Consider the following 11003-nt stretch of genomic DNA (forward strand, 5'->3'; position numbering starts at 1 on the left):
GGCTGGCCTTGAGCTCACTTTGTAGCCTCGGCTGGTCTTGAACTAGCAATGATCCTCCTGCCTCAGCCTCCTGAGTGCTGGGATTACAGGCATGGGCCACCACGCCTGGCCTAAAGACCCAAATTTTAAAAGCAAAATCTTGGCATTTAGAAGAAATGTAGAGAGTACCTCTATGCCTTTGGGTTAGGGAGGTTTTCTTAGGATTGTAAAAGCATAAGCCTTTGAAATAACAATAAACTAACTACTTTAACACTGGAAGCTCAGGTATAATGAGAATACTAAAATAGGATATATTCAGGTTATATAAATAACTCCTACAAAAAGAAAAGAACCATAGGCAGTCTGACTAAATATGGGCGGAAGGTAGGAATATGCAGTTTGCCGAAGTAGAGATTATAAAAATCAGTGTATGTGTGAAGCGAAGCTCAGCCTGAGAAAAATGAAAATGCATCGTAAAGTAATGTGGCAAAAACTCACATCCATCATACTGGAAGAATTAAAATATGGTATTGCTATCATTGAGAAGGGTTCTTTTTGTTGCTAGTAGACATAAATCCATATTATACATTAAATCCAATGCATCATTATTTGATCACATTCATATATTCAATTTGGCAAATTCCATATCCAGACACACTCCTAAGAAAATAAAGATATGTGAAAGGCTCTTTACTGAGTAATGTTCATAACAGCAAAAAATTATTATTTGGCCTACACCAGGTGGCCTCTACCTTCCTATGGCAGGAGAGAGTCAGAGGTAACAGCAGTAAGAAGAGAAGGCATGCTTGAAAATGCCCCAGCAAGTTAGTGAACTTCTAGTGGTAATAGTTCAAAATGTAGGTAAGGAAGTAAGGTCTTGGGATATGAAAGCTTTATGAACTAGTAAAAATGTCATGTGAACTTTAGGAAATTGGCCTATATGTTTTAAGTTCCCTTTCAGTGAGAATTATTCTAAGGTCTTGTATATTTATTTAATTTTTCCTAAGTGAATGTAGAGCTTAACTTGCTATGTACAAACTTGTGAAATATAATAGCAAATTCACATAATCTCACTTCACTCACAGAGTGCCTCATGCAAAGAATATCAATGCGCAGAGTAGTCAGTGGTCTCATCACGTATCCAGATCTGCACGGAAGTAATTCTGATACTTTTTTAGTGCGTGCAGATGGATAAAGTCTAGTAAGTAAAACTGTGGACTCTGGAGGCAGAATTCGCTGTTTTAAAACCTGGATCTTCTGCTTACTAGTTTAATAACCCTGGTCAGTTATTTAATCTCTCTGGGCCTTAGACTTCTCTTGCTGTTAACCTAGAATGAAAACAAAAGTAATTATCTCCTAGGTAAGCAATGGTGAACCTTTTAGAACTTTCCATGGTACAGACAGCCCGCCAGAACACATGTCCCATAGGTTCACCACCACGTGACCTAGGTCATAAGGATTAAGAGTGAATATAGGTAAATCATTTAAAACAGCACAGTGCAAACAGTGTAAGTCACATATAAGCACTGCAATGTGCAATTATTAACAAAGTGGCTTCAATCCTAAAATGATTTATGGTGCCTTCAGAAAAAAAGAGAGAAGCCAAATGTCTTTAAATTTTCCAAAATTGGGGGCTGGGGATTTAGCTCAGTGGCACAGCGCCTGCCTGGCAAGCGCAAGGTTGTGAGCTCGATTCCCAGTACCGGAAAAAAACAAAACAAAAAACCAAAAAAAAAAACAAAAAAATAAAATTTCCAAAATCAAGGAGTTTTGAAAATACCAGCTTTTTCCTTGTTACTTTCCATTTTCCTGTTTCCCTTGTGAATTGAGAGATTCTGAACTGGGCAGCTGCTGTCGCCTGTGGCAGGCAGAAACATTTGACGTGAGGTACTTCTCTGCCGTGATGCTTCACATGCATTCACCACCAGCTGCTGTATTGTTTTCCAGGCTGGACGGCAACTGGAAGCTGAGCAGGCCTACAAATACACGGTAAAGGTAAGAAACGGGTGCCTCTGCCACTTGCCTGCACTGCTGAGGGCAGGACCCTGGGAAGAAGGTGCTGGCTTAACTCAGGACTTCAGAACACTTTAAGATGTGAATCTTTTTCAAGAGGCTTTACCCATCATTTTACCATTGTCATGGAGTTGCTGGGTTTTTAATAACAACCTCCATATTGCTGTGGGTGATTTTTCTGTAGTTTAAGGCAAGGGTAGACAGCCTGAATTACGGTTCTGGTCTTGCCATTAACTTCTCTGGGCTTCATTTTCCTCATGTGTCAAATGCAGGGGTTGGTCTAGCCCCCACGGGTTGGCAACTTTTTGTCTATAAAATGCACAATAGGAAATATTTTAGGGTACAGAGGCCAATCTCTGTTGTAGCTATTGAATTTTGCCCTTGTAAATGCAAAAGCAACCATAGATATTACATGAATGAATGGCTATGTTCTGCTAAAATTTTTATTTACATAAAATAGGTAGCATGCTGGATTTGGCTTATGAACAACCCCTAGTTTGTTAGTTACAAATTGCAAGTAATTTGGATTGAAAGACAGCAGTATACAAAATTAGTTTTTTCTAATATGATGAAGTCCAGGGCTGGCACTACAGGTCAGTAATGTCATTAGTGACTCAGTCCCCTCTTTTGCTCCGCCAACTGTATGATGGAGTTCCTACCCCTCAGAGTTTCAGACAGCCAGTGGCAGCTCCAGCCACCACACCCGTGTTTCAGGCAAGAAAAAGAACAAAAGGGGGAAAACAGAAAGGAGATCATGCTACAGTTATTTGACCATCTTTTAAAGGGAGTTCCCAAAGGCTGTAGATGTGGTTTGGTGGTACAGGGCTTGCCTACAGTGCATGAAACCCTGGGTTCAGTCCCCACACACACACAAAAAGCCAATTCCGTCCGGAGGAACTGTGTTCTTTAGCGTTGGCAGCACAAATGGGAGGCCTTCAAAGGTACACAGTGTATCAGATATGACAGTGTTCTTCCTTTCCTTCTTTATGTAGCTGAAACTGAAGGATGAGGCTTTGCTTGCAGAGATCCACATGGTACAGGAGATGGTTGGATTTGGAGATCCATCTTTCTGACATTCTTAAACTGAAGAATTTTCTGTGTGGGACCCTGAGCTGCTTTCCATGTGAAAATTTTACATGAACCCTGGAGCTGGAAAACCAAAGAATGTTCACCATCGACAGAAACTTACATATTCCATTGGCTCTGACTGGAAGTTTTATTGGTTGACCAACTGTAAATGGGATCACAATAAAAATATAAATAAGAAATGAAAAATTTGTCAGTGTGGTTCTAGAGTTAACACAGGTACACTGAGCTATGTGTAATACATATATTTATATATATTGTAATTGTATACCTAATATATTACTAGTTAGCTCAGTGTGGTAGCGCATGCCTGTAACCCCAGCACTTGGAGGCTGAGGCAGGAGGACTGCTGTGAGTCCAAAGCTAGCCTGAACTATAGCAAGATCCTGTCTCAAAAAACAAACCACCAAAATACCACTTTTGATGTAAATAAAGTTAAGGTCTAGTGGGGTCAATAGTTAGGTTTCTGATGAAGGCTCATTGGGTTACTGCTGGAAATCTGCTTTGCTAAGGCCTTTGGTCAGGTTCACTTATTGGAATTTGAGAATTAAGACATCACTTTTTTTTTTTACACAAGGTCTCACTATGCAGTTCAGGCTGGCCTCGAACTCTCAATGATCCGTCTGCCTCTGCCTCCCGGAGTGCTATTACAGGCGTGCACCACCACGCCCGGCTTTAAGGCATCATTTTTAAAGGTGGTCCTAGAGACTGCCATGCTGGGCTCACTGTATTAGAGCAAAGGGCCTATTAGTTGTGCCAGGCCTTTTAGAACCAGCAGTGAACAGAGGCTGAACGAGGTCTCTTCTGAGGGGAGAGGTACTAACTCCCTGTAATCAACCAGGGGTATCTTCATGGATCCAAGCCACAAGGCATCTGTGAAGACACCACTACCCTGTAAGGGATGCGAAACTCCTTGCTAGTGAGGCCGTATTCTTGGGCTTGCGATGACAAGAAATCATACTCCGACCCTGCACTTTTGATCATAATGCAGCAAAAGCAGCAATAAGGGTCTCCCCTCCTTGTTTTTTTATGGTATGCCTGCCTCTGCGGTGGTGGGAGAATGACGAGGGAAAAAGGCAAATTAGTTAACTGAGAGGGCAAACTAGTCATTTTGAATCCTCCTAGTCTCGGGCCTGCCTCTACTTTTATGAAATCTTCCTGAGGAAGCTTCAGCCTCTTTCCTGCCCGCTCTGCACGGCATTCCCCGTCCTTGGCTTCTCTGGACACCGTAGGCGGCTCCCCGCAGACTGAGCTTCCCGACGGCAGAGGACAGCGCCTGCGCCCAGTCCTAACGCACGTTCAGAAAACGTTTGCAGCACGGACGGACTAGCCCTCCTCCTGGGGACTTAGGACACCCCCAAACCTTTTCATTCCAAGAGGGACTCATAGGGAGGGACCGCACTGGCACTCTCAGGAGGGCAAGGCTTCTTTTTCCCTATGACGCACGCGCACGCGGTACAGCCGTGTTGAATGACGGGAAGCATGGAGCCGAAAAGCGGAAGAGGCGGGGCGATTCGAGGATCTACTTCCGGAACTGAGCCTTTGGGCTTCCGTAGCCGGCGAGGTCTGAGTCTGGGGATTGCCCTTTGGTGGTGTTTTTCGATGGATCGGACGCCGTGAACCAGGGCTGTGGGGACAGCAGGACGATCCGCGGGTCTGCACGCCGGCTGCACCATGGTCCAGCTTAGTGAGTCAGCTCCGGCCCTTGAGAATTGCGGGCGGTCGCAGGGGTTGCGGTGTCCGGGGCCGTGGAGGCCCCGAACCTCCGCCGCGCTCGCTTGCAGCCGGTCTCTTTCCAGCATTTCCTCCCACAGTCCTCGCTGAAACCCTCATCGCCTTTTGCAGATGAGACAGCTAAGGCTCTGGGGTCACAGGGCGAGTGCCGACAGGCCTGTGCGGGGTGGATGCCGGCGGAGGGGAGTCTGTCCGCGGGGCTGGTGAAGGGCAGAGGGAACCGGGCCGGATGGACTCGAGTAGGTCGGACGTGAGAACACGCCAGCGGAAGATGCGACTTGTTCCCCGCCCTCACGTTTTGCCCGTTTTGCGCCCTCGTTTTCGTGTCCTCACCAGTTCTCTCTCCCCAGGTGCCCTGCTGCGCAAGGCCTACCGTGGCGGCCACCTCACCATCCGCCTCGCCCTGGGCGGCTGCACCAACCGGCCCTTCTACCGCATTGTGGCTGCCCACAACAAGTGCCCCAGGGACGGCCGCTTCGTGGAGCAGCTGGGCTCCTACGACCCGCTGCCCAACTGTCACGGGGAAAAGCTCGTTGCTCTGAACCTGGAGAGGATCCGGCACTGGATCGGCTGCGGGGCCCACCTCTCCAAGCCTATGGAGAAGCTTCTGGGTAACAGCTCCTGCCGCACCCGGGGGGGTTACTCTGAAGGCCGCTTCGGCATAACGACAGTGAAGAATGTCGTTCCTTTCCTCCAGGCTGCTAGGACTGGAGTTGGGCTCAAGTTGTGAACTGGTTGTCATTTCAGATCTGGAGAGGGACTCCTGTATGAGACTTTCTTGAGTGGCAGGGAGCTTCCTGCTAAAAATGGCTTCAGTGTGTGTCTAATGGCTATCCGCTCACCTGTTGTTAAGTAAAGAGAACAGCATTAGGGTAGGAGTGGAGATCATTCACTGTGACCGTGCAGTAAACGAGGGGAGGAAGCTGGAGGGAAGTGAAGGACGGGAGTGTGCGAGTGAAAAGCGTTTTACTTCCATGCCCCGGGTGAGGTCTCCGCCCTCAGTTCTGTGAGGCAGAGTTGCCAGGGAAGGGCTGGCTTGAACTGTATGACAATAAATGAAAATCCTGTTGCTTTTAGGTCTGTCTGGCTTTTTCCCCCTGCATCCTATGATGATCACAAATGCTGAGAGACTTCGAAGAAAACGGGCGCGTGCAATCCTCTTAGCTTCTCAGAAAACAAACACAGAGGCTACAGAAACGGAAGGGAGCTGACTTCAGTGAATGTGGCAGTGGTTACAAGGTCAAGATCTTCTATACGCAGAGCTCTTAATTTTGTTAGGTTTGAAGAACAATAAATGGAGTTTTCTGAGTCACCCATGCTCTTCAGGCCTGGCCTGAGTGGGATCCAGAGAGAAATTTGTTCTTGTCCCAGCATAAGAGCTGGGGCTACATACTAATTAGCTTATTTGGTCTTTGTCTTGGGAAAAACAGTGGCTGGGGGAAGATTGGATGACTTGGACAACATTACAGTCTGCTGTCTTCTGAGACTTTCGTGCTTTGTGTTTTTTTTTTTTTTTTTGGTGGTACTGGCGATCAAACCCAGAGTCTTTATACTGAGCTGCATCGGCAGCCCTTTTTTTGGCTTTTTGAAACTGGGTCTCACTAGGTAGTTCAGGCTGGCCCTGAACTCACTGTGTAACCCAGGTTGCCCTTGAACTTCCGGTGATCCTCCTGCCTCAGCCTCCTGAGTGTTGGGATTATAGGCATGCGCCACTACACCTTGTTCCAGCCATTTTTAATTTTGAGACAGGGTCTCACCAAGTTGCCCAGGCTGGGCTCAAACCTAACATGCCCCTGCTTTTAGCTCTGCAGAGTGCTGGAATTATAGGCATGCACCATCATGCTTGGCTGGACTTTCTTGCCCCCCACCTCCCAGGTGTTGTTGACCCATCTAAATGTTTCCTTATTTATAGTCATCCCACAAGTTCAAGAAGTTACCTTATTTATTTATTTTTTTCTGTCCTAGGAATTGACCTAGGGCCTTTGCACTGAGCTACATTCCCAGCCCCTTTTTAAATTTTGAGGCAGTTTCTCACTGAATTCCTCAGGTTAGACTGGAATGTGGGATCTTCCTGCTGCAGCCTCCCAGAGAACTGGGACTACAGTCATATGCCACCACCCCAGCACTTTTTGTAATTGGAAGTGTATATTGCTTTGCTTGACACATAATACCACTTTTACAAAGACAAATTGATTGTGAAAATTGCTTTGGGGCTATAATAGCCTATCTTTTAAGAATGAGAAGTTCGAAGGAAACTAATGTTGTAGAGCACCTACATAAATCTCCACACCCTTTATGTGCACGACCATTTATGAGGATCATGAAGTATTGAGGTAGGGAGGATTCTCTCCATTTTACAGATGAGAAAGCTGTGGCTGGGAAGGTAGAAACTTGCCTAGCAGTATAAGATTCAGGCAGCAGCATAGCTACCTGGAAACTCCTTTCCAATGTAATATCTGTGTTGGGGAAAAATAAAGATGGAAGGGTTTCAGAAGTCTTACAAAGTTAGTAGTAGCTGGGTGTAATTATGCATGCCTGTAATACCAGCTATTTGGGAGGCAGAGTCATGAGGATTGCAAATTCAAGACCAGCCTGGGTAACTTAGACCCCCTCTCAGAATAAAAAAGGAGATGTAGCTCAGTACTCCTTAGGTACAAACCTATCAGTGGTGGGATGTTATCTACATATCATGAGTTTGGTAATGTAAATGACCAGTTGGGCCAAAGCCAGACAATGTCTGTCTCACCAGAACTGCACAATTCAACACCATTTACATGAATTATATTGTTTTACTGCACGCTTTGTATAATACAGATTTCTGAAATAACAATAAGATACAGGAAATTTGTAGAGAGGGCTCTAAAGTCTATCCATATTCCAACTGATTCTCTCGGTTCTGTATTCTGAGAACAATTACTAGTCTCAAATTCTGGGATCACTGCGGCTTCCCAAGGTTGTTGCTGGTTGACCTCCACTTTGAGTAGACTGAAACCAGGACAGATGGAGAGGAACTAACTTTTGATGGCTTTGAGCTTGGATTGGAGAAAGAAAGGCTTTGAAAACCCTGTCAGCTCTGGGAATTTATGATATTAGCATATCCTGAGGAGTCTGAGGCTTTGCAGAAACCTAACGGCAGAGGACAGCGTGATTCTGCAGTCTTGACCAGTAAGAGGAACTGATATGAAAAGGATTATTTTGAGCATCATTGAATGTATTGAATTTCTGCCAGCTGAGGTATTCACTTTGCATTCGGGATTATTCTTCGTCTAAGGTGTGTATACCCGTATGTCCAGTGGGAGCTTATCTTCTTAGTTTCCAGCGTTTTCTCCAGCCTTTGTCTTGTTTTAGATCTCCAGGCCCAAGTTTCCCACCCTGTCGTGAGTGATTCAGCAGCCCACCCTGCTGTCAGCTCAAATCCATGTCGCTCAAGCAAGAGCATGTAGAACTTTATAGATCTGTTTCAGCACCTTTAGGTTTTTATTAGGGTCATGTTGTGTCCGTAGGTAAGGTGAAGGGAGCAGGAAGGAGAGGTTGATTGCTCAATGTAGGTAAGTATTTTTTAAACTAAGACTGACTGGTGTTTTGTGCTTTTTGTTCAGTAGACAGTTCTTTTCCCCCTGCAGGGTTTCAGGGAAAGTACCCCAGCAGCCCCAGCCTGTAGGTTGCAGTTACTAGCCTATAGCTGTACTGCTTTGAGGATCATTTTTTAAAAACCAAGTCTAATAAACTGTAGGTTGAGCCACGTACAACTGCTGAATGCTGCTATTTCACCAATTTCTACTAAAAAAAAATTCCGTTTATCAATGTAACCTAATATGGTATCAGGACATTCTGTGTCAATAGATGTTTCAGTGCTGGGACACTGAGGGTAAGATAGGCGTAATATTTCTAGAATAAGGAAGAATAAAATAAAATTTTAAAAAGCCGGGCCTGGTGGTGCACACCTGTAATCCTAGCCCTCGGGAGGCAGAGGCAGGAGGACCCTTGTGAGTTTGAGACCAGCCTGGGCTACACAGTGAGCTCAAGGCCAGCCTGAACTGCATAGCGAGACCTTGTGTCAAAAAGACAAAAAAAAAAAAAAAATAGAGTAACGGGACGAGGGCCACTGGGGAGAGAGGGCACATCGCGGACTCTCGGAGCTCTTGAGACGGGCCGCTGGGTGCACAATGAACTCTTAAGCAAGGTTTCCCGGGCCCGCCGCCTGGCCACGCCCCTCCGCGGCCTCCGTAACACGTAGCTGCGCGCGTGGTCCCGCGCCTTCTGTGACGCAGGCGCCGTGGGCTTTTTGAGCGGGGAAAAGAAAGTCGGGCAACGCTGGAGCCGCTGCAGCAGTGAGCGGCTGTGTTCGGGAGGTCGTTCCCCGCAACATGGGGCTGCTGGAGCTGTGCGCGCAGGAGTTCGGCACCGCCGACCTTTACCGGGTGCTGGGCGTGCGGCGCGAGGCCTCGGACGGCGAAATCCGACGCGGCTACCGCAAGGCGTCCCTGCAGGTGCACCCCGACCGAGTGGACGCGGGCGGCAAGGAGGACGCCACCCGCCGCTTCCAGGTCCGCTCCTTGCCCTCGGAAGCCACTTCCGCCTCCCCGCCTGGCCGCAGGGCGCACTGCGCGGCCCGGCGCTTTCCAGCCGTCCTTGCTCGCGGCGCGCTCTCGGGGGTGCGAGGTGACGGTGGATGCTGTTTTCCCTCAGATCCTGGGGAGAGTGTACGCCGTGCTGAGTGACAAGGAGCAGAGAGCGGTGTACGATGAGCAGGGAACCGTGGACGAAGACTCCGCCGCGCTCAGCCAGGAGCGGGACTGGGGGGCGTACTGGAGGTTGCTCTTCAAGAAGGTGGGGGCTTTGGCGCTTCCTCTGACGTTTTCCGGCAGTCCGTCGGCAGGCGTGTGGTTACGGGGCGCCGCGCGCCTCGAATTCTGTTAATGAAGTTGGGAGATTTAATTATGGCCCTTAAATGACACAACACACCAACTGAAATGGGTGTTTCATTTCTTCCTGGGTGATTGTCGCAGTGAAAGGGTGCATTTTTCTTCCGGCTGTGCATTCTTTTACATATCTAAATCGAAGGTCTGAATGTTTATCTACCTGCCCGCTTAGAAACTTCTTTTAAATTTCTCTTAGGTGGTCTCCAGTTTAGCAGTGGTAACAGTTGGCTTGGGGAGAGCTCTGGAAAAGCTTAGGCAGAGGAAATTTGGTTCCTTGTGACAATTTCCGTTCAAGCGACCGTTGTATCGGGGGAGAAGCATTTCGACACCTAAATCTTGTTTCGCGAGTATACTTTTTATTTGAAATTCTTGAAGTTAAAGCAATGTTCTTTATCATCAGATATCTCTAGAAGACATCCAAGCTTTCGAAAAGACGTACAAAGGTTCTGAGGAAGAGCTGGCTGATATTAAACAGGCCTATCTGGATTTCAAGGGTGACATGAATCAGATCATGGAGTCTGTGCTGTGTGCGGAGTATGCAGAGGAGCCCAGGATAAGGAGCATCATCCAGCAAGCTGTTGATGCTGGAGAGGTCCCATCCTACAGTGCCTTTGTCAAAGAGTCAAAACAAAAAATGAATGCGAGGAAGAGAAGGGTAAGAGTTTGATGCTATCAGTGATTTACATCTTTTCCTCTTCATTCTTTTAAAAAAATTGTTTATACAGACTGCTGGGTTTCATTTTGGCAGGTTCATACGTACATGTAAAATATTTTGATTTTCACCCCCTCCTCACCCAGCTTCTCTTCCTAGTTTCACATTCTGGGGGGAGGTTCACTATGTGTAGTATATTTTGCTCATCCCTGTCCCCTCTGTTATCCACTGTGACAGCCGCCCTCCCTCGTGTTCCCTGCTTCTTGTCTAATAATCGTCCCCCGACTTCTTTCTTGTCATCTTTTTTTAGCTTCACATGATTTGTTTTGTTCTCCCTACCGGGAATTGAAGTCAGGGCCTAACGCTTGCCAGCCAGGTGCGGCGCCGCCGAGCTGCATCCTCAGCGCAGCTTCCACATGATCTGAAAGTATTTACAGCAGTGGACATAAACAAAAGACCACTGAAATACGCAGTAGGGTTAGCTTGAGCTACAACTTTCATATAATTAAATGGGCATACCTGTTCTTTAAGAAAAACTTCTTTGTTTTGGTATTCTGTGCTCAAGATTCTCTGCATGCAAGTGCAAGGTCCGGAGTTTGATTCCCAGAACAAACAAA

At 46.9% G+C, this 11003-nt stretch overlaps 3 protein-coding genes across 8 annotated transcripts in view; all 3 read left to right on the forward strand.

Moving 5' to 3' along the window:
* Cfap70 (cilia and flagella associated protein 70) overlaps positions 1-3267 on the forward strand; it is a 55760-nt gene extending 52493 nt beyond the window's left edge. For all 6 annotated transcript variants that reach the window (XM_005389986.2, XM_013516745.1, XM_005389984.2 and 3 more), the window contains 2 exons: positions 1927-1974; positions 2985-3267. In XM_005389986.2, coding sequence (XP_005390043.1) covers positions 1927-1974; positions 2985-3065 — 129 coding nt within the window. In that variant the 3' untranslated portion in view covers positions 3066-3267. The remainder of the gene's footprint in view (positions 1-1926; positions 1975-2984) is intronic.
* A 1347-nt stretch (positions 3268-4614) lies between these two features.
* Mrps16 (mitochondrial ribosomal protein S16) lies at positions 4615-6298 on the forward strand. Its single transcript, XM_005389987.2, has 3 exons — positions 4615-4765; positions 5163-5423; positions 5890-6298. Exons 1-3 carry the CDS (start codon positions 4753-4755, stop codon positions 6021-6023), a joined length of 408 nt encoding a protein of 135 aa, XP_005390044.1. The 5' UTR covers positions 4615-4752; the 3' UTR covers positions 6024-6298.
* Positions 6299-8914: 2616 nt separating this feature from the next.
* Dnajc9 (DnaJ (Hsp40) homolog, subfamily C, member 9) overlaps positions 8915-11003 on the forward strand; it is a 5587-nt gene continuing 3498 nt past the window's right edge. The window contains exons 1-3 of the mRNA XM_005389988.2: positions 8915-9359; positions 9502-9642; positions 10135-10389. Coding sequence (XP_005390045.1) covers positions 9180-9359; positions 9502-9642; positions 10135-10389 — 576 coding nt within the window. The 5' untranslated portion in view covers positions 8915-9179. The remainder of the gene's footprint in view (positions 9360-9501; positions 9643-10134; positions 10390-11003) is intronic.

This window comes from Chinchilla lanigera, unplaced genomic scaffold (genome assembly GCF_000276665.1).
Source record: "Chinchilla lanigera isolate Chin_1 unplaced genomic scaffold, ChiLan1.0 scaffold00036, whole genome shotgun sequence".
In the NCBI taxonomy this organism is placed as follows: Eukaryota; Metazoa; Chordata; class Mammalia; order Rodentia; family Chinchillidae; genus Chinchilla; species Chinchilla lanigera.

Bases quoted from the DNA above. Each gene is read 5' to 3' on its own strand.
- Mrps16 (XM_005389987.2), top strand. The intron at 5,424-5,889 runs GTAACAGCTCCT...TGTTGCTTTTAG, and splicing joins GCCTATGGAGAAGCTTCTGG to GTCTGTCTGGCTTTTTCCCC.